This window comes from Botrytis fragariae (assembly GCF_013461495.1).
Source record: "Botrytis fragariae strain BVB16 chromosome Unknown tig00000000, whole genome shotgun sequence".
Classification (NCBI taxonomy): Eukaryota; Fungi; Ascomycota; class Leotiomycetes; order Helotiales; family Sclerotiniaceae; genus Botrytis; species Botrytis fragariae.
Window position 1 is genome coordinate 223,525 of NW_023500986.1, and position 22,485 is coordinate 246,009.

Sequence of the window (22,485 nt, forward strand, 5' to 3'; positions counted from 1 at the left end):
CAAAGGATGTTGAATGGTGCCAATAACGAGGCTACTGGCTCCCACATAGAAGTGGCAACGGCGACTGTTACGAAGTCAAACGGGTTTCCGGCGCTGATCGAGCGAATAGACAATGGTAAGGCCAGTACCTCACCTCACGATCGAGATGGTGACGATGTGGATGTTAGCGATGAAATACTACGACGAGTCAATGTTATATCACGCGTTGATTGAATAAATTGGTATCGAACAACAAGCATGGGTTTCACGAATTAGCATCGAACAATTGATGTTGAATGTGTGAGCTGACACTGGAGAACCAAGATAGGTTGTACAAATCGAGCTTGAACAAAGATGACATGCAATTTGAAGTGAAATATTGAGCCCCCTAGTTTGAGAGCTCGAAAAAGTTCGCTATCCTTTAGTTAAAAGATTGACAAAACACTTTGTATGAGGGAATGTTGATCCCCTCTTTTAGACCAGTAGAGCATTGCATCAGGTTAAAAACTGGTCTGTGAGCGGTGGACATTTGCATCTTTTTTGAACGATCACATCAAAGTCGATGACATTATTTCTTTGCTTTGTTAAGACTGCTATCAATTGTAATCATGGTAGGTCGAGTGCATTGAATGCAACAGTCCTTGCAACCCATTTTCTTAAGACACTGTTCCACAAGCCAACGGGAAAATTTTTCTCAATGCATTGAAAAGTCCCACCTTACAAATCATTTGCATTCCGTACGACTCGCCTGGCAGGAAACCCCAAATCACGTTATCACATAAGGAAGAATGATTGACTGAAAAGTTCCTCAATTTCACTGATATCGCTTGTCATAACCATCCCTACCGGTTCTTCACATGTGAAACCCTAAACCGCGGCAGACAAGGATACTTCCCCAGATTACCCCGCAGACATGTGTTCCTGCAGCATGCCTAGCATGTTTATTCTTTATGATATCCGTCCGAAAATCAAACTAAGCTTTCAATGCTTTTCTACCGAACGGACTTCGCAGGGAATTGGCTGCGGGTGACTGGTCATCGATCCTGTTCATTTGTACTTCCCCTCATCACATCATTACTGTTTATGATAAGCACCCACCAGAAAATATTGAAGGATTTCGATGCGTCCAAAGTGCCTAAAAGCTGCAGGTATCTTTTGTATAGTTGGTTGCCGATCGATATACATAAGAAAGTGAGAGGTAACAATGCATTTATCCGATCAGGAATATATAATACGGATACGTATACACGTCTAAAATCATAGAAAAGTTCCTGGAAGCTATTCTCATAATCATCTACCTTTAATTTGACATACTTACGTCCAGTATTTCATTCAGAATGCGTCTCACTATCCTCCCCGTGTTCTTCCTCGCCTCCAAAGTCCTTTGCGATGGCCAAGCAATCGTAGATGCCATTTCAGAAATCTCAAATACAACCACCTCTCTCAACCAAACCGTTTCTAGTGTATGTCCCCTTTCCCCTCACACTTCCCACTATTATCATATCCTATCCATCCCTCCCTCCAACTAACTCTCTCCCCCCCTCTCCTCAGTGGTCCGGCAGCCTTCTAACCTCCTTCCCCATCGTCACCCTCTCCGCCAAACTCCTCATCGACATCAACACCGGCACCTGGGTCGCTTCCTCCTCCGCAAATCTCACCCTCATTGAAACCATCACCATTGCCACCGCGACGCAAAATCTCGTCACAGTCGTAGAGGGAACTCTCGATACGATCGTATCTGCCAAACCAAAATTTGATAAACTACTTTTCAGTCCGCTTATCTTGTTAAATCTGGTGGAGGAGAAGAGTGCGACAGACAGTTTCAGCGCGAAGATCATTGAGAAGATTCCGGCAGCTTTTCAGGAAACGGCGAGGTTTGTTGGATTTTATGTCATATTTTTGAAGTTATATTTTCTTTAGAGAGTTTGAGAACTGATTTTTGATAGAACTATTGTGGCGCCTGTTGATACGGCGTTTGATGCGGCTATTTCGGATTATAAGTTGTTATGAGAGAAATGAATAATGACGGAGGAAATAGTGATTGACGAATTGGCAAAGGGAAATCGGAGGGGACGGAGGGAATGAAGAGAAGATGGGGCGAAGCGGTGGTTGCAAACTTCTTAGTTGAGCAGAAGAGATTCAATGACGAACACCGATTATCTCGAGAAGGAAGCTGCATATAAACGGTAATGAATATTATCTCTGATACAATGGGTGTTCACCACAGAATACCTTCAAACCCCCTTCATTGAGAGTGAGAAGCGACCTTAAGACCAGTATCGAATCGATCTCAGGTGACGTTATTTAGTGATAGCAACATTGATAAGTTACGGAACACTCCTTGCGCATGCCTAATGAAAGCATCGTGTATGCATTCATCCATTTCAATTTCCTAGACTGAATTCCATCCCTCTATCTCTCGCGTCCATATCATGATGTTGGCATTCACTAGTCAAATCTGCACACAATACTCCTCCTATTCAGCACTTGCGGGACCTAGCTTCTAGAATTCATCATCGTTGGTATAAAATCTCATATCCATACTTGATCAATGCACTCAATTATATTCCAATAATATTAACATTATCACGTACATTAAACCGATGGCCAATTTTTCCTTCACCATAGATCGTCCCGGAATTCCCCACGTCCAACTCTCGAGGTTCAACCAGCTCTTCTACATCTCCTAACCCTAATCCCAATCCCATATCCATTTCTCTAGTCTCTCGTCTTTCCCTCCGCTCATCCAGCCCCCTCGCAGCTGTCATATTCTCGTCAACAGAATACGCATCCATCTCCACTGGCTCTACATTAACACTGACATGTTTCTTCTTCACCAAATCAACATAGGATCTCGTCGCAGCCTCCGATTCAGTAGGTACTTCGGCTTTAAACTGACGTTCTTCATCCCAAGAATCATTATCATCTGCGATTTCTTTCGTAGTGAGCTGTCTCTTTGTTCGAGGCGTGGATGCTAGATAGCGGCGACGTCGGATGAGTATAAAGGCAATGACCATAATGAGTGTTACGCCGAGGATTATGCTGACGGAGATGCTGATTTTTATTGTGTTTGTGAGAGAATCGGAGGAATTGGATGCGAGTTGAGTGCTCACTGGCGGAGTCGAAGCTGAGGCCGCTTCTCCATTTGCTGCAGTGGGATTAGATATTTCAGTGGGCGAAGTGATTGAACTTGTGTCGGTCGAAGTAGCCTGACTGTTAATTACGCTACTTGTATTGGTAGAAGAGCCAGCAGGCATTTGACCGAGTGTGAATGTCGGACTGTCTATTTCGGGTTGAGTATTATCTGAAGGAACCCAAAATATCTTATAAACTCCAGCTCGAAGTGAATTATCCGGAGTCCAAGTCAATGAGTTTCCCGATGTTGCAACTGCGATTTCTACCGTCAGTCTTGTGTAATATATTGATAATGCCTGGATTGTAACACACCTCCTATCGATACTGCACCGGCTAGCGAAATATTTTCATTATAATATTGAACGGGTGCTAGATGGAGAGTAACGGAGCCGGCTGAATCAACCCAAGTGATCGTAAATTGCTGTCCTAATACGGGATTAAAGGCCGTGTTCGTGAAGTGAAATGAATGAACTAGACTTGCAAATGCAAGCAATATTAATTGCAAAGAAACATTATGAAATACCCGCATAGCGAATGCTACACGGAAAAGGGATAGGAAAACAAAAGAGTGACGATAACAAAACCTGGAGAACAATAAACTCAACTTTAGGTTCTTATATTTATTTACGTGCTTGGGATTCTTTGCGGCAAGGTCAAGTCAGTGTAATATTTTAGAGCCACTTATGGCGGTACATGACATGACAATCCTTTTACAATGATGGCCAACCACGATGCAATGGATTTCTGGCATGCGCTCTGCGAACTATTAAAACATTAGGAAAGATCAGAGGGTGGTGTAAGATACATCAGAACTGGGTAGGAATGCATCTTTGAGGCCACAGAAGGAACACGGGAGATTAATGGAGTGAGATTGGCAGGCTACGCAACTCGTTTAATCCTCTGGTTCATCTCGTTACTGCAATATGCTGACGTGAATAGAACATTTGTGGGTGCGTAAGGCTAGAATGTAAGACGCGTTAGTTGAAAGGATTTCAGTCGTAAAGACTGTATATCTGAATGGTACTAATAAATAAGACATGAGCTTCACCTTATATGATTCTGAGCTTCACGAGTGAGTTTTTGTTGAAATTTACAGAATGGAATTCACACATTTATACAGATCAGAACAACCAACTAGTATGTATTCAGATTTATAGCAAATCAAAGCGTAGAAGAACGATAAAGATCTTTAAATGGTGAGAAGCTTATTAACTGATTAAATTGATCAAGAGGAAGTGATGAGTAAGATGAGGATTTGTTTCTACCCGTGTAAACTGGATCACGTGAAATCCATTTGATGCAACTGACAACTCGTCTTAAGATTCTAGTTCAATAACCTGAGATACTTTCAGATCAATTCAAATAATCAAGCCCTATTTCATGAAGTCTACTTGGAGAATTGAGTCCAACTGCTTGAAGTTTATTTGCAGAATCGAGACCGATTGGTTGAAGTCTACTTGGACATTGATCAATCCTGTCTCCGTTTGATATCACGTGATCAGTCAAACTTAAATGGCAATCAAAATGGGAACATCAGATGAACTTATTCTCTGATGGAGCAAAACAAGCGTTGGTTTTCATTCTTGCACCCTCAAAGCTTGAGAAGGGGCCTTTAAAGCTTGGTTTCTGACATTCCATTGATACAATGACCAATTGGCTACTTGATCTACATCTGGTAGCTGTTGAAGAATATTACTTTTCAGTAGACTTGCAAACACAGCTTATGCTATCGCAAGATTAGCCGAGGACATCAGATAGCCCGCGGTGGGTACAACACCATGGCCTGTAGATACTTAACTTGCTGATAGTGCAAATTCAGCTGCCAGTAGAGAAGGTTGGCTCCCAAGTTCCGTGCAAGCTCCAGCGAGAATTTCAAAACCTGCCCGTTTCTTTCGAGTTGTGGGATACAATGTTGTGAGAAGACCGCTCCCTATGACCGGAAGCATAGCACCCACAAGCGTGTATCGATGATGATAACGAAGGTTACTTATTAGTACTGTCCCGATAGTTCCTGCCAGGATACAAGATGCAACCAGCGGGATAATACGATATCCGGATTTGAAAGGTGATTTTACGTCAATCAAGAGTAAAAAGATCACAGTGATAATGTATCAATGCGGCAAAATCCAAGCTATAATGTCCGTGAAGCCCCGCTCTGTCGAAACCCTCAGAGAAAGCAAGGATAGAAGAACTCGTTCAGAATCGCATCACTGACCTGTTGGCTAAGCTTTTACAAGCCCCATTGGTCCCAGCTGTTGGGTGCCTGCCAAGTCTGTTGTGCCGGCGACTCGTGCAGACATACCCCGACTCGCTTACATCCATGTTGTTGCTTGCCTTCTCGACAATGCATTTGCCTTACACTTTGATAATACAAAAGAATTCGAGCAAATAGTGACGGAGATGCTCGAAGATCAAGTCGATGACCCGAATTAGCAGCATATCAAAGTTATTGACAAGAACACGAACAAGATTACTGCCTGGGCCTCGTGGAATACTCCAACTGATGCAGAGATCCGAGAACGAGATGAAAAGGCCGAGGCGAGGATCTCAGCTTCGACAAAGGATTTGGCTAAAGGCGAATTCAACTTCCCTCCAGGTTTGCCAATGTTCGTACAGGCTGAAACCAATCGATGGCTAGAGAGATGGAGTAAAGGTCAACGCCCCATTCTTTGCAAATCTGTTTTTACAGAACCTACTTTTCATGGACGTGGTATGGGTAATGCTCTCGTTGTATACGGCAACAACTTGGTAGACCAAAAGGGGTTACCCGTCTTCATGCAAGCTTTGCCTTTCGGCTTTTTACTTTATACGAAGCATGGCGTCGAGACCGTACAGTATTTGGATGTGAATCTCAGGGAGTGGGCACCAAATGCCAAGGGTAATGATAAAGGTTATGGAAACTACGAGTTCCGCTATATGCAAAGGCTTCCACAAACGCTCCCGAAATTTATCTGAGGGCTTGAGAAGCATGTCAATTCTGGAAGTACGCTTCGGTACTCTCTCCTTTCAGATGAGGTGTATATTTCCAGGAAGATCACTGCTTCACGATAGGCTTCTCGCCTACTCGTATTTCTTTTCCGCGAGATAGTAATGATAACTAATTGCAAGGCAAAACAACAGTGGAACGGAGTAGCTGATAGGAATTGAGACAACGCTTTGGAAATGGTAGACGATTGACGAATATACAAATATGTTTGAGCCACACTACAAAAAGTGAATTCACTTACAAATTCGACAGGAGATAATATGGGTATGTAATTCACAATAAACAAATACATATTGACAATGAAAAGACTCATTCGAGAGTCCTCGGTGGATAAAGTGACGAACGAAGGTCATGAACTTAAACATTGAGGGGTTCTCAATCCGCAATACCTTCCTTAAAGTCTCCATTTCCTGACTAGAGGTAGAAGAGAATTATACTGTGACCTGATAGTATCAAGGTGTGTAATCTTTAAAGTCCTCTTGTAAACCATTCGATGGATCAAAGTTTGTTTCTGGACCACCGCTTGGTGCAGTTCCAATTTCAGTTTACAGCTGCGTACACGTCTGAGCATAGCGAAATCATAATCCCATTTGTTTACGTTCACCAAACAAGTGAAGATAATTCTGGACAAATGTAAAATTATCCGAGTAAAATTTACCCACGATGTTGAAGATGAATTTTCGATGCTTCATTGCTGGTATTAGAGTGGTTTTCAGAGATGATGTTCATTGCAGTGGAATAGCGATTGATGTTCAGGCGTAAAAAATAGACTAAGGCATGTGCGACCGCACGCCAAGATCTCAACTCGATAACCTTCAACACCTCTTTATACATTATGAGGGGAAGTATTTCAACGACGATTAATATTAATTATATACCACGAGAGAATGGGGAACTTGGCATATACAAGGTCAATAATACCTATGCAACCATTTAGATCTATTCTCAATTTAAAGGCATTTGACGCCTCATAGTAAGTCTTGTCTTGATTTTACATGTACTCGTTTTGGAACGTATCAGCTCTTTTCCACTTGAACAACAATCACCTCGAGCAAATTCGCCCTCGATTAAATCGCTCGCAGACACCAATTCCAAGTTGAGATAGCGGTTATGAGACTGCGTATACAATTGCGCGAGTTCACTTAACCTTCGACGACTCCTGCGCCTGATACCAATGTGATGAAATCTACGCTTGGTGGATGGGACAATAAGTTCAGTCAGATGCGATGAGGATATTTTGGGTCCGGATCCGCAAACGAAGTCGCTGAAGTGGCAAAACTCAACTCGAGAAACGAGGAAAGAATAACTCTGTTCTTCTGGATACTGGCCAATCCACAACCCTGTCTTGTCCGTGGCTCAGTCGATCTGTCGAGAGCGGGCAGTGAGAGTTTTCGATGATCGGACATACACTCAATATTGTTACATGCAAAGGATACACAATCAGCTTACCGCCATATTCACGGCATACCTGGGCAGAATGTGAACGATCTCGGCGTAAGAATCGGTTGTCATTACTAGATATCCATGTCTGACTTTGGTGCAACTTGTTACGAATGGGTTGACGATGTTCCTCATGCTTCAACATGAAAAGACCCAACACCACAACCAACGGCGATGGGAGTCTCGTCTGTATATCTATATATATGTGGGTGGCACTTCCAAGATATTGATCTATTCCACATGGCGCCCTCAGGTATATCTTTACGTGTGTAGGTGGTCAAGGTAGGTGGAGGAAAAATGTTGACGACATTTTGGAACTTATATGGTTTATGCAGAAACTCGACTTAGTCAAGATCACATTCGTATTGACGGTCGCCACACATAACCGTAAAAAGACATGAAATTATAAATTTTGTAGAGCCGGTCTTATCGAAATTGACTGCCACAACATAATATCAAGTCTCACGCATCAATCATGTATTCATCACCGCTCAAGAAAGATCTGAAACTTCTTCAAAGTTCAAAACAAAATAGAAATCAATTTAAATATCAAATAATCAATTTTCAATATCTTCATTGCCAATTCAATTGCCTTCAGTGGAAAATTTCATGTTCCTCAAAAAAAACTTGATGTTCAGGCATTCAGGCCATCACTAATAAGCGAGGGTTGAATTTCACACAAACCCTTTAGCGCCTCAAGAATATTCGAGTGGAAACTCTATCAACTTGAGAAAATTCACCGACGTCGACAACTTGTAAATTTAACCACCACCGCCAACTCCACAAATCAGCCATCGCAATCATGTCTGAAGGAGAAATCGAAGTCGAGGCCGTTTCCGGCTACCAAGTGCTCCCAAAGGAGGTCACTGAGGAGATTGGAAGCATCAAGGTACAACCCAATTAAAATTCATCGATAAATGGGAATATTGAAGCTGACAATCTGCAGCTTTTCAACAAATGGAGCTACGAGGATGTTGAGATTCGCGACATCTCTTTGACGTAAGATTACCCAATGCGAATTATATGGGAAGGAGAAAATGATGGAATTGGAAAACATTCGACAATTGTTTTGGATGAGGGGAATTATAGGAAGAGCCAAAGGCTAATGCGATATTCTTCAACAGCGATTACATTCAAATCAGAGCCCCAGTCTACATCTCCCACTCCGCCGGTCGTTATGCGCAAAAGAGATTCAGAAAGGCCAACTGCCCAATCATTGAGCGTCTTACCAACTCCTTGATGATGAACGGTCGCAACAACGGAAAGAAGCTCATGGCTGTCCGCATTGTTGCCCACGCCTTCGAGATCGTACGTCCGACCACATTATGATGCATTTGCAGGAAATTCTAACATTCAAAATTATAGATCCACATCATGACCGACCAAAACCCAATCCAAGTTGCCGTTGATGCTATCGTCAACTGTGGTCCTCGCGAAGATTCCACCCGTATCGGATCCGCCGGTACCGTCCGTCGTCAAGCCGTCGATGTCTCCCCTCTCCGCCGTGTCAACCAAGCCATTGCTCTCCTTACCATCGGTGCCCGTGAAGCTTCATTCAGAAACGTCAAGTCCATTGCTGAGTGCTTGGCTGAAGAATTGATCAACGCTGCCAAGGGAAGCAGCAACTCCTACGCCATCAAGAAGAAGGATGAGTTGGAGCGTGTCGCCAAGAGCAATCGTTAAATGGTTATATTCGGGGATTTTCTGTGGGGTGTTTCAATTTGCATTATGGATGGATGGGCGATTGGCTGCATTTCTGTCACATAAACGACTTTTATGAATGCAAAAAGTCATGACACAACCGGAATAATGGATATATGCATTCAGTGATTTTGTGCCATCGGTTCAAGTGCACAAATTTGTATGGGACCATGAGCCTAGGATGGCTGTAAGGGCTGATCATATGCCATCTGGTGATTCTACAGAATTTTGATACCTCCAGATAAAAAGCAAATTTGATGAACAAATCCCGCACATTCCAAAGCTTCACAAGTGACATGTACGATGATTGACAGATGTTGCTAACGAATTCGCAGTCAGACCACTTCAGCTTTATACGTCAAATTATGCTTTCAGGAGTCTTCCATCTGCATCCCCGCCTGTATGAGGTTTCCATGGAGTTGACCCCAAAGGTTTGTGTCCGAGTTCCTTCCAAGATTTGCCAGTGAAAGTGATACTGGATAATGCTGGCTATTCTTTCCGCTATGCTTGGCGCGTATGGTAGTCTCAACCTAGAGTTGCAGTGTTATCCGGAGCCAAAGCACCCTCGCATTGAGAATATAGTAGTCTCGCTGCATCGGGGCTACTACCGCCCAGCTTTCAATTCCACTTTATCAATGATCGATGGCTGATGGTTAATTCCTGCGTAAATTCCGCCATCTTGCCCGTTTCGATCGGCAGGGGTCTTGGATTGTTGGGGAAGATGAGTATACTGTTGGTATGTGGTTTGAGAATGAGGGGCTTGATGGATTGATGACTCGAGTGTGGGTGGAGAACAGGATGTATGGAAGGAGGTAGGCATTTTATCGAAGTGGATGATTGAAGTTTGTATTGACGGACTCAAATGAACGCAAATAAGTGAACCCACAACGATTCATGAACAACCCTCCTGGGAAAATGGTCCAGTGGGTGCTGGAAATTTTTACATGATTCATATTGTTAGTCCGTCAGCAAACACATTTGCAATCCTGCACGAATGCTCAAAGTAATGGCTTGCGTTCCCGTGGAGTGTTGTGAATAGTCCCGAGGGCCCATCTATTGACTATGATATTCAACTGGACTGCTTGTCCTCCCTCTCTTATATTTTTTCACCCTACACACTATATCGATTACATGTATACATCGCATATCATTCCCAACACCGTGCAGATAACATCGACGCCCCTCCCCCCTTCCCGTCATAAGATGTGGCGAAAGTTTGGCAAAATCTGGAGTAGGAAGTTTATCAAGATTCCAGAAAGTATCAGGCGGATCAATTGACCTCCCATTTCTGGGGTTGGTTTGAAGAGCTACAAATGAACACTTCGCATTCTAATCAATGAAATGAAAGATCTTAGGTTCTTCAAGAGATGTAACAGTTATCCGGAAAGTTTTGAAAAGAGGGATGGGGAGTAGACTTCGTGGGTTTATACTATGTGGGCTATTTTTGTGTTTAATGAACATTCACTTGTATGGAAAATCTCCTCGGATGTAGGCGCTTCTTATTCTCATATTTTTGTGCGCGCCCTTCCTAGCTTTGTAATCTTGTATCCTTTGAGCCGCATATATATCCCCATATCTGACATCCCAGATGCTGGATCATATTGAGATTGTTTCATATATTCCGTGGTCAACCCAAACTCAACATCACTGATCCACTCAAGACACCATTTACTATGGTGGAATGAATCATTCAGCTCATACAGATTCATGCATTACCTGTTGTGCTTGGTTACACTTCCAGGGTAGAGGCTGGAAATTTGAGATGGAAAACTTGAGAGAGGAGGTATGAAAGGATGAAGTTGAAGCCGGTGAGTTCCCAAGATTGAACATATGATACAGTGATGCTCTGGGGAAGTTGGCTATGTTGAGAACAGGAGGGAAGGGTATTGTGAGAATTTTGGGAAAGTTTTACTGGAGTTTCGAATGGGATCGTGAGGAATAATATGGTTGTAAATCTGGCTTTTTGTTGTAGCAAATCATTTCAAACTCCTCTTGCTATGCGTGAATAATATATGCATACTATGTCTCTAGCATGCATCACCGAGAGAGCATAACAAAAAAATTCAGTAATCTGAATGAGTACTATCAGGAACATACAACTTGAAATTATCGTTCAAATTGACTGTAGAGGAGGGATGAATATAGATGATGACGAGCCAAGCGACGTTCATAAGCTGTAGATAACGGGAGAGAATTGGGACACGAGAATAGAACGAGCATCATTGATTTGATTTGTGAAGAGGCATTTGGATGTGCTTTAGTGGTTGCGGTTGAGATATTCTCATACCTTTCCCTCGGGGCGGAAACGAAGACTGAATGAGCGATGTTATTCAGAAGAGTGATATACTTACTAGAAGGGGGTTAAACGACTGCAAAATCTGATGGATACACAAACATTGTGTATGAGTAGGCCGCCGAAACTTTTCTAGCTTTTCCACAAATAATTCTGAACATCAAGTCCGGAGATTTAAGATACAACAATTCAAAAAGACAGTTCAGAGATATCAATCTTGATCATCAGATCTAATGCTCTGAAACGTGATGGCTAAGAAGAAACTTTTCATGATTCGCTATTATGGATACAATAAAACAATACCCAATTCAGATTACCAACGTTTCGCTGATAAAACTCCATGACGAACTGACAAAAAGAAAATACATTCCACGACTCTATCCTAACCTCCAATGATCACTTCTTCAATTGCTTCTCCTTTGGTTCCTCCAGTTTATTTCTGAGCTTCAATCTGATTTTAGTGGTGGGCGTGTTCGATACAACAGCTTTGTCTGCATTAGTAACGTTACTTGTTGATACGCCTGGTACATCTTTCCGTGCCTGTATGCATATTGATCAGCTTCAGCTGATAGAGGTAAATAGCTGTCTGGGTCTGAGTAGAATTAATAGCGTACTGAAAATATGCAATGCACTATTTTACCCGATGAGTTCAATACATCTGGAACATGGTGGATGTCTGCCACATTCTTTTCTACGCTTATGACAAGGAAGACAGGCAGGCAAAGAATGAGACTTCATTGTAGTCGAGGAAGAAGCCATCCGAGGTTCGTCAGGCTCGTCGGAATCCAGGAAATCCTGTGCGGCAAAAGAGAGTCTTTTCGGCAATGAGATAGCGGCAGGCAGATCCAAGTCAGGCTCAGGTTTTGGGAAATTCGCGACGGCATAGAATGTTTTTGAAGGCGGATTGGAATCAAGAAGATTTAGTTCTGCTTCAGCTTCCGAGGGAGCCCTTTCCTGGAAGATATTCGGAATACACGTCCTCAAAAGTCTATCTAATTCGGGTTCACATTCATTCACTGCCCTGTCGTAGAAATTCTCATGAGGGTCTGAAGAAAAAGTATCTTTCAAAAGTCCCTGGAGTGGGAGTTGTAATGGATGACCATTGGGAAACAGAAAGAAGGCCTTCAGAATATAGTTAGAAGGATGCAATCACTTCGATTATCTTTCAAAATAGTTGATTGGACTAACATGCTTCTGGAGGTCATCCGTGAAAGCATTTATGCTTTAAGCGGGACCAGCAGGATGTGAAAATGTGAGCGGAATGATAATGGTAGTTCTGGGACACATACAACGATTCTTTTCGTAAATGTATCTGCACCCTTAAGCAGTGCTTCTCCTCTTCGGAAATGTTGAGGAAAAGGCGAGATGTCTCCCAAATACTGACATGTGATCTCCTGATCCGGTGGAAATACTTCAAGTGGCGGATACTTTGACCCTTGGCCTTCGTCATCCACCAAAAAGCTTTCGTAGCCACTTTCCTCCATAATGTACTTGGGAAACTCGTTCAGTACTATCGGCCTAAAAAGATACTGTTATGCCAAACGATCCAAAACAAAAAAACGCAATGTTGATGTTGTCGAGGGTGATGAATTAGTGTATATTGCTTGTGGATGTATCGAGTAGATCTTGGTGTGTCTTTCAGATTGATGAACACATAAGTTATTGTCTCTTCGCGCCTTCTAGATTGCGGTTGGAGACTTGCACCTTCTCTTCGAGCACTTTGCACGCGTGTAGATGAAATGAGGATGACGAGAACACCCTTTGCATACAAATCATGTTGTAACGCAATGCTCATGTCGACTTTGACAGAAATGGGAAACGAACGGATGTTATATATTTCGCACCAACTTCACAAGTCATCGTTGTTAATGCAGAAGTTCAGGGAGTTGGCTGAAGCCCACGATACTGCAGATTGATGAAGCTGCATGATTTGCTTTTGATTAATTTGTAATACGACCAATAAATTAACAACCAATGTTTCCTCTCTTTCCACCTCTCTTAGTTCTGTCAATATGTCCTTTAAGCACCCTCCTAGTATGTTGCAAACTTCTCTTTTGCTTACTCTTAGCCTTACCCAACGTCATCATGAAATTCTTCTTTCGAGATTTTTCTTGATTGGTAGTACTCTTGCCCTCGGCATCCTTCTTCGACCTCCTAATTGCCTTGGTAGACTTATGCTCGCTACGCTCACCCTTTCCTTCCCTAGCCATTGCTATCTTCTCTTCTCTTGTATTCTTTTGTAACTTCGAGAAACCTTCAATTTGATCAGCTGTCAAGGCATCATCCGCATGTCTTGCAGCTGCGTCCTTCATTCGTTGAGATTGTGTCCTTCCTCCCATCGCTTTATTTACGCTAGCCTCAAGACGGAGCTCCTGAAGCTTTGCAAGATCGGCTGGAGTGAGAATTTTGGTGGTTGCATATGTGGAGATCTTCTGTTCAAGAGCCTTGTCGGCAGCCTCCTTCTCGGCATCTTCTGTTGATGTTTCGGTGCCGTCAGCTGGCTTTTCGCTAGATTTAACTTCGAGCTTCGCTTTCTTCGCGGCAGGCTTTTCATCTTCACTGTCACTGATCTCAATTTCACCATCGCTCTCGACGTTGATCCAACCACCCTCATCACTATCAGCATCAGATTCAACATCCCATGCATTCCAATCCTCCTCATCGTCCTCTTCTTCATCCGTGCCCAATTCTTCCGGCAATCCACGTTCAACTCGTTTTCGTTTCCTTTCGTCTTCCTTCCACTGCTCAAGTAGTTCGATACCTTCGATACCGCCGGCTTCTTCTTCACCAAAGCGTCTTTCTTTGATTAATCCAGTCTTGAGACCCATGGTCGCTGTCTTTCCTCTATCTCTCTTCTTCAACATATCTGCTCCGACTTCACGGTACAAGGACAACAATCCTTTCGCTGCCATCATTGTTCCCTTATCCTTGCTCTTTCTGTACATGATAAGATCTTGTAGAAGTGTATCATTCATAGCTAATGGTTGTCGTACGCAAATTTCTCGAATAGCATTCAGTCCGGAAGCAGCGACCTCCGAGGCAGAAGCTTCAGAGACGAACTCATTGGCAATCTTCTGTACCAAAGGTTCTAAAGCATCGGGTGGAACAAGATTGTGTGTTGCTTGAGCTAGAGATGCTAAGAATGAAGTTACAGATGGTTGTCGTGGTGTAAGGTACTTAGTAAAGTACGAGTATAATGAAATTACAGTAAGCTTGTGCAAGCCAACAAGTCGCGAAACCAATTGTAGGACAATCAGTTTTTGTTCGAGGTTGAGTTTCGACTTTGAGTTTTGAAGGTGTTTTGAAAACAGGGTTTCGGCGAAACCTTGGGGATCGTGCAAGAGATGCAGGGCGGAGAAATTCAGTGGATGGGGTGCTTTGCTCTTCTTTTCCTTCCTTCGTACCTTCTCGACGGCCTTTTCCAATGTTTTCGTCTTCTTCTTTGTTTTCTTGTTAATTCCAACTTGATGCTTCAGCTTACCAATATCAATGGCTTCTTCGTCACTGCTTTCGTCCTCCATTTCTTCTCTCTCCTTGTCACCTCCCAAGAAAAACCGTACGCCACCACCAATAACCTTCTCATTATCTGACAAACTAGCTTCCTTCATAATTTCAACAGCTTTCGCATCTGTCCAGATCTGTCGTTTCCACAATTCTCTTGTAATCTTGACAGCCCAAATTCCTTTGGAAGATGTTCGGTCGGAGGTGAGTAAATTGAACAGTGCTGTTTGCATTGTTCGATTGAGACGATGGTTGATACTCTTCGAATTTGAAGTACGGAGATCTGACAAGATCTTCTGGAATAGCAATGTTCGAAGAGTTTTACTAGGCGTAGCTACCAATATTGGAAACAATGTATTGAGAAGATTGGCCGAATCAATCACTTCCTTTCGTCGCAATAATACCAGACTACCAACGATCTTCTCACGCAATTCGCTCTCAAGTTCGGCATGGTGTAAGGTCAAAATCTGCTTGAGATCCTCTGGGAATTCTGCGGTATCTTCTGGGAAACAGTCTGAACAATGCGCGACGAAATCGATGAGGTCGTGAAATGATACGATGCCGCCGGATGTCGCAGTGGAAGGAGAAGACATAAAAATGTCTCTTTGTGCTTGGTACTGTCCATATTGATTTAGGAAGTCTTCTGCGTATGATCTGGTATACTTGTTAGATGATGATTCCATTACTCAGTGTAGGAGACATGTAACTTACTTTGGATCTCTTCGAATCTTGTATTGTAAATTTGGACTATAGAGGTCAGCAATGATTAGTAGAAATATACCAATTGAATACTTACAGATCCGCATCAACCTTCTCCAAAGCACCAACTCTCTTTTTACCCATAATGCCGGTTGGATGCTGTCCGATTTTGAGTGTTCGATTCTGCCTTCTCACTGAATTTCACATGGGTGAGATAATTTTTTTCGTTATCATTATCTTAGCTCCAGTCGCTTAAGTGACTAGTGGTATCAAGAGGGCGTGTGAGAATTGATTAGTAAGGTGTTTGAATATGAAATAACTGAGGTTGGCAAACTCTTCAACCACATGCCTTTCTATTGGTTCACATATTTGCCAACTCACGCTCGCCCAAGAAGTTTATATCATTAATCACAGCGACGACGTGGAATTAATCCATGATGGTTCATCTAACGTTATCAAATAACATCCAAGTGGCTACCACACCTCGTATATATTCAGTTAGCGGCCGCATCAACGCGGAGCACGTAGCTAACAATGACTGCATCGATCCCCAATATTATCATGAGCCTCAGCTCGCGTCAGCAATCCGAGACCTACCGAATTTGCAAGATGGCCCCCAAAGCATCTCATTGGTTTCCGATGCCAGTCTCCAGCTTCTAATGGTACCACATAAGTTTGTGGTGGGTCTTCGGAGTCACTCTTTGCTACGACTACTGCGAGTAATTTCAGGATTTTTATGATGGTGATATCACGGTTCGTTTGAAAGGATCAGGTTTTGGTGAAGTCGTTGTTCAGCCATTATCGTGCCCAAATACTATATAACTCCTACCCAGTGGCAGGTGATCAAAGAGCCCATAAGTCAATGCAAACCCTACCCATCTTCGTTCTTTTCATGTCCCCCTTCATCTACCCTTATCGGTGGTAATGAATTCTCCCACAGATTGTCCATTTATTTCTGCGAAAATGTCTGATGCAGATCCATATATCCTTACAAAGCTCTCTGAGCATGTGTCACAACATCTGAACAAATCACTTGATCAAGCCGTAGAGAATCTATCTTTGAGACTTCAGGACACGGCTAAAGATGCTATCGCGGATACTAGAGAAATCAATACCATTGTTGACCAGGCGGTCAGAGAAGCCGTTGAGAAGGCATTCGAGAAGTCTGTGGTAACGGAAGTTGAGCCTCCTTCGATACAATCAGAGTTCAAATTCCCACCTCCCCGAAATTCCAATTTCGTGGGCCGCTCTTCAACTCTGGCGAAACTACTCAGCCTATGGAAACCAGATCAAAAGAGTCGATTGGCAGTAGTAGGGCTTGGAGGAATAGGGTATGTTGTTTGCCCTAAATAATTCCAATGCCAAAACTCACATCCACAGGAAAACCGAGCTCATTACTGAGCTTGTCTACCAAATTAGAGAAGCATCACCCGCATCAATATATTGGTTTGGGCCTGGGAACTTGCTTGCACCTTCCGTCGACGGACATGAACCACTAGAAAATTGGCTGCGACCAGGACGGGACTCCGCAAGTTTGTTGGTGGTTGATGCCGGGGATAATTTCGATTTTCTGATGCAGCACACTGAGCATGGTAGACTGATTGACAGGCTACAAAGGTTCGAAGGTGCCATCATACTCATTACAAGGACTAAATCGAACGGGTGTCTCTTAAGTGGCCCCCACAATATCTTCGAAGTGGGATGCCTCGAGCTCGAACCAACAATGTGTTTATTACGAGACAGGTTGACCGTTGACCTATTCGATAGTTCAACTGACGAGCAACTTCGCGAAATCGCCCTTCTTGTCAATTGTCTGCCAAGAGCCATTGTCCAGGTCTCAAACTTACTCAACGATACTTCGATGAAATTGTCGCAGTTCATCTCCATATACCGAACAAATGATCAATTCAAACTACGACTGCTGAGTTCGGTGGCTCCGCTTTTTACAATATCGGAAGAAGAATCTGTTATTGGAAAGGGAGTTATGAATGCTAGACAATTTCGATCAACTTACCCTATGGCTGCTCGTATTCTTCACCATCTATATTATCTTGGTGGCAATGCAGTGCCACGTTCTATCATCTGCTCGTTGGTTGATCCTCTTGATCTCATTGTCGTAATGTGCATTTTGAAGGGGAATTTTCTCGTCACAGAGGACGATACTAGCGAGACATACAATATGCATCCCTTAGTCTTCTTGTCGCTCAAGAAGGTCATTACCGGCGAAAGATCAGAAGCGGAAGAATGTGAGATTGAGCAAGAGCTGGAATGGTACACACAAGCAGTTGTTGCCTTTGGGAATCATTACCCTGACTCAAATAGCAAGGATCGAGAATGGTGGAAAGCATGCTTCGAGCGCTTCCTTGGCGATGGAAGCAAGAACAGTGATTCTGTACGAATTGCGCTGGCTTTGGTCTACAACAAAGAATCCAAACATCTTGTTCGCATGGGCCTCTACAATGATGCTTTGAAGATGGCAACACACGCAGTTGATACCTTGCCTGAGGCAATACCCCACGAACATCTCAATGTACTTCAACATCATCTTTCGCTACTCGACCTACTAGCCAAGTATGGAGAGCTTAGAGATGCTTTGCAGACGTATACTGAAGAACAGCCAGATGAGTTGTGGAAGAAACGCGTTGAGGGCATCCTGTACTTGTCAGAAGGTACCAACAAAGCCGATGTCGTGGACCTCTTCCGCCAGATTCGCCGTACGAAAGAGTCCATGAATGCTCCGGAAAGTGATTTATGTACCAGCATTGACGACTATGGGGCGGCTCTCATGCTGATTGGCAATTACCAAGCTGCTGAAATAGAATTTTCGACAGCTTTTAGGAAAAGGGCAACATTTTTAGGAACCAATCATCCCGACACTCTCATCAGTTGCCAACACCTTGCAAATGTACTGCATAAGTCTGGCAGGTTTAATGATGCCCTTAGATTTGTGGAAGGTGCTATACGTGGAAGCCAGATGTCTCAAGGCGACGAGCATCCTCAAACTCAATACATTAAAAGTCTTAAAGCACGGATTTTACTGTCCAAAGCCGTTTCTTCCTCCGATTACAATGAAGTTGAATCTCTTCTTACCAACGCCGCCGAAGTTCTGACGACTCATCTATCTGACTCTCATCCTCTGGTTCTAACTTGTCGGAGCAACATTGCGCTAGTGATGCTAGCACAAGGGAGATATGATGAAGCTTTAACCATGAACCGTGCTGTTTTGACCGCAAGAGAACATGGTCCATGGTTAGATCGTGAGCGACACCCGGACATACTGACGAGTCGACATCAGATTGCGGAATGTCTAAGGCTCAAAGAAGGATGTCATGCTGCTCAGAGTTTAAGTTCTCAAGTTTTGGTCGATAGAACGCAGATATACACCGAAGGAACTTTTGAGAGCGATGACTTTCATCCCGAGCAGCTGACGAGTCTCCACCTCCAAGCTCTCATCCTTGCTGGCCTTGGTCAGCATAGCGGAGCTCTCCACAAGATGGATCTTGTGTTGATCGGTAGAAAACGCGTTCTTGGAGAGTCACATCCAGATTACCTCAACAGTCTCACCTGCCGAGGTGAAATTATACGTGGGCAGCTCCCTCTTGAAGAAGGGCGAGAAGAGATGTTGGACACTATCGATGCGCTTCACGGAAAAGCTTTGGAGGGCCTTACTCGAGTATTTGGTTCTCAGCATCACTGGACACTTCAGTGCCTATCTTACATGGCAGCTGCAAAGCGTGAACGCGGCGATGCATTGAGTTATACCGAAGCCGCCGGGCTGTATCGTCATATCTCACGAGCTTATGAGGGAAATATGGGTGACCTCCACCCTGAAACCGTCAGAGCGAAAGCCCATCTCGCTGAAGTGATGCACCTTTTGGGAAACCGTCCTGAAGAGGCTAAAAAGGTTTTCAGAGAAGCATGCGCTGGCCTTGCGAAGGTATTTGGATCAGATGCCCATGCTACTATCACGGCGTATAGAGGGTATGAAAAGTTTGCTAAGGATCTTTCCGATCCGATTTAAGGCTCTTAGAGGGTAATGATGGAAGGATTTTGAAAACAGCCTGGTCAAGGATTGTCAGAAAACACACACGTGAGATTACATCTACGGGAAGGGTAGCCCAGCGTAAACGATGTTCGAGTAGGCGTTATAATGGATGGATAGATATTTTGGATGGAGTTCTTTATTGATCCTTGTTCTCTCCTTGCTGGCTCAACTAGCAGGAGTAATTTACAGAAGCCTCGTCGGAGGCTGGAGTTCATGCACGAATTTGATAACGTTTCTTGTTGTTACGTCTATTTTTATTTTTGTACAAATTATAGTGTCCAAAAGGATAACACAGAGTGGTTTCAGGTGCCTGATATCGAATCATTCATACACGCGATCCAGTATTGTCCGTTGATGTTGCAAGATGCCATCATTGAAGATTTCAAACCTACCACTGTCAGCCTTTCTAGTTCAGCCTATTTGCGTTCCTGAAATTCATGCCAGCAAACACTCACACAAACGGGTCTTGTGCTACGCGAATCCAACCCAAGGCGCCACGTTCTATGTTATTCCAATGGCCAATCAATTTTTAGGGCCTTGCTTGCAGATTTCTCCATCATCTCCATCATCCTGTATTTTATATCTGGCGCATGTTTGCTTTAATTCCTATCAATCCCCAATTCAATTCAATTGATTCTTTTTTTTCTGCGTTACTGGCGCAATTTTCATTATGTTTAATTGAAACTTTCAGATTGTCCCTGGTGGAATTCGTACTGTAAATATGGCTCCAATAGCCTTTTCCATTTTATCCTCCCGTTCGTATCCAAACAAAGCCGCAAATTCCACATCCCCAATTATAAAACTTGTCACCCAACCTTCTGCCGCATTCTCTGCCTACACACTCTCTCCTACTCCACTTCCCACTCCCTCAAGACTGCCTCTAAAATCTCCAATCCCGACTGCGCTCCCCAATCTATTGCGTGAACAATTCTCCACCATCATAGTTGATGCTCCTACCACTACTTACACATCCTATATCGAACTCAACGATAATTCATTCACTTCTGGACCTGCTTCCCTCCCTGATTCGACTCCGATAAGTGATTCATATGCAGTGGAGACGCAGGCACCTCAACCCAACAATAGCGGTAGAGATATCGGAATAGTCATTGGGTGTATCATTGGGGTGTTGATTATAGGACTGATAGGGTGGGTTTACATGATGAAGGCGAAACGCAGTCAAAGGAAGAGGAGAAAAGGGAAGGGAAAGGAGAAGGAGATTGTGAAGGAAACAGTGAAGGTCAAAGTAAAGGTGAACAAGAGGAAGCACAGGAAACATAAGAAGAATAGGAAAACGGAAGCGGAAATAGCAGGGAGTCCCGGGGGCGAAGTACCGGCTGCTGGAGGCGCTTAGATGGCATTGTGTAGGGATGGCAGGAGCTCTATTATGCGGAAGTTAGTTTGGCGAACTGGGTGTATAAGCTCAATGTTTGAGCTCTTGTTGAGCAACAGTCATACACAGAGTGGTGAATTGGGCACGTGCAAGCTCAATGAAAGTTCAATTGATAACTTGGAATCAAATTGGGTATTGGGAGAAACCGCGACTGAACGCTGGTAAGTTCTAATGGGCAGGGTACGGAATGATCGGGAACTTTGCAGCGCCAAATGATGAACTAGTCAAATGAATTTTCGATATATCAACAATGCATAAACCAGACTTGGATCTAGACCAATTGAGCTGCCTCGTTCATTATCAATATTGTAGTCAGAGACAAAATTCAAGAACGGACATACTTCACACTCCGCGCTACTGTATGATGTTGCACTAGACACTCGGCTTGCCACATCAGGCGACGTGCCAAGAAATTATTACTATACGTACCGGGATAAAGGGTCTTTCAGGGATCATATACAGAATTAAGCTTTGCTGGGCGTGGCAGTGTTCAACCTTACCTTAGAGGACATGTGGTAAGAAATGTGCTACAGGCTACTTTGACGCACGAAAGGTCATTGAACAACATGTGAACAGCTATCTATGAAATGAAAATTCCCTCAAATAATGATGACTTCTCTCCAAGCTCTTTGAAGAATTTTCCAAAAGGCTGTCAAATGATATTCGAATAGTTCCCATCGAAGTGGACAACTCTAGAACAATGAGTGTTATAACATTCAAAAGGGACTTCCGCTTCAAGAGTAAGAACTCAGTCTCAACCAAACATCCAAACACTCAAACACCTCAAAAAAAAATCGATTAAGTAACGCCATGAGTCATCGCCAACGCCGAAAAAACCACTCATCTCGCCGCCGCGAGAGTGAGAGGAGAGAGGCACGAGATCGATGGTCGCATGCCGATCCAAACCACCCGGTCGAGCTCCGCGAGATCCGCAGAGAACAAGGTCATACTCCACGACGCCGTGAGGTAAGATCAGGTAGGAGAAGAGAGGGAGAACCTTCAGGTTGTTGTAGCATCATGTGAAGAATCACGTGAATGATGGAGTGAGGGGTAAATTGCCAAGTAAGCAGTAAAGTAAGTTGGGAAACAACTTGACTTTTCCAGGCGTTATTGCTCCTTCAAAAGTCCTCCACAAATGATCAACAGCATCTAAATAAGTAAGTTTGAAACCTATCCGACTTGTGCGAGCATTTATGATTCCAAATAAAATAAACCTCCTTGGAGATCAAAAACAATGTTCTATAGTCCCTCAAAATGTGCAAATGATCGGAACCCAAAAATGATAAACTTCCAATAGAATAAATTGACATACT

General features: G+C 43.4%; 8 protein-coding genes across 8 annotated transcripts; 6 read left to right on the top strand and 2 right to left on the bottom strand.

Annotated features, from left to right (window-relative positions):
- Positions 1 to 6: 6 nt before the first annotated feature.
- On the top strand, positions 7 to 213 carry Bfra_006272 (uncharacterized protein; the record flags this gene model as incomplete). The annotated part of the gene is made up of 1 exon (XM_037336646.1): positions 7 to 213. One exon carries the CDS (start codon positions 7 to 9, stop codon positions 211 to 213), a length of 207 nt encoding a protein of 68 aa, XP_037198012.1.
- Positions 214 to 1,316: 1,103 nt separating this feature from the next.
- On the top strand, positions 1,317 to 1,989 carry Bfra_006273 (putative antigenic cell wall protein; the record flags this gene model as incomplete). The annotated part of the gene is made up of 3 exons (XM_037336647.1): positions 1,317 to 1,442; positions 1,531 to 1,853; positions 1,926 to 1,989. 3 exons carry the CDS (start codon positions 1,317 to 1,319, stop codon positions 1,987 to 1,989), a joined length of 513 nt encoding a protein of 170 aa, XP_037198013.1.
- A 551-nt stretch (positions 1,990 to 2,540) lies between these two features.
- On the bottom strand, positions 2,541 to 3,643 carry Bfra_006274 (uncharacterized protein; the record flags this gene model as incomplete). The annotated part of the gene is made up of 2 exons (XM_037336648.1): positions 2,541 to 3,367; positions 3,427 to 3,643. The coding sequence occupies 2 exons, from the start codon at positions 3,641 to 3,643 to the stop codon at positions 2,541 to 2,543; spliced, it is 1,044 nt and encodes a 347-aa protein (XP_037198014.1).
- A 1,607-nt stretch (positions 3,644 to 5,250) lies between these two features.
- Positions 5,251 to 6,069, top strand: Bfra_006275 (putative gnat family protein; the record flags this gene model as incomplete). Its single annotated transcript, XM_037336649.1, has 3 exons — positions 5,251 to 5,308; positions 5,342 to 5,529; positions 5,584 to 6,069. 3 exons carry the CDS (start codon positions 5,251 to 5,253, stop codon positions 6,067 to 6,069), a joined length of 732 nt encoding a protein of 243 aa, XP_037198015.1.
- A 2,273-nt stretch (positions 6,070 to 8,342) lies between these two features.
- Positions 8,343 to 9,505, top strand: Bfra_006276 (putative 40s ribosomal protein s5 protein; the record flags this gene model as incomplete). Its single annotated transcript, XM_037336650.1, has 4 exons — positions 8,343 to 8,429; positions 8,487 to 8,539; positions 8,665 to 8,848; positions 8,906 to 9,505. 4 exons carry the CDS (start codon positions 8,343 to 8,345, stop codon positions 9,221 to 9,223), a joined length of 642 nt encoding a protein of 213 aa, XP_037198016.1. The 3' UTR covers positions 9,224 to 9,505.
- A 2,425-nt stretch (positions 9,506 to 11,930) lies between these two features.
- Positions 11,931 to 15,878, bottom strand: Bfra_006277 (putative sda1 domain-containing protein; the record flags this gene model as incomplete). Its single annotated transcript, XM_037336651.1, has 7 exons — positions 11,931 to 12,074; positions 12,149 to 12,165; positions 12,230 to 12,656; positions 12,824 to 13,044; positions 13,597 to 15,689; positions 15,747 to 15,782; positions 15,832 to 15,878. 7 exons carry the CDS (start codon positions 15,876 to 15,878, stop codon positions 11,931 to 11,933), a joined length of 2,985 nt encoding a protein of 994 aa, XP_037198017.1.
- An 819-nt stretch (positions 15,879 to 16,697) lies between these two features.
- On the top strand, positions 16,698 to 19,755 carry Bfra_006278 (putative tpr domain protein; the record flags this gene model as incomplete). Its single annotated transcript, XM_037336652.1, has 2 exons — positions 16,698 to 17,065; positions 17,115 to 19,755. The coding sequence occupies 2 exons, from the start codon at positions 16,698 to 16,700 to the stop codon at positions 19,753 to 19,755; spliced, it is 3,009 nt and encodes a 1,002-aa protein (XP_037198018.1).
- Positions 19,756 to 20,500: 745 nt separating this feature from the next.
- On the top strand, positions 20,501 to 21,133 carry Bfra_006279 (uncharacterized protein; the record flags this gene model as incomplete). The annotated part of the gene is made up of 1 exon (XM_037336653.1): positions 20,501 to 21,133. One exon carries the CDS (start codon positions 20,501 to 20,503, stop codon positions 21,131 to 21,133), a length of 633 nt encoding a protein of 210 aa, XP_037198019.1.
- Positions 21,134 to 22,485: the final 1,352 nt, after the last annotated feature.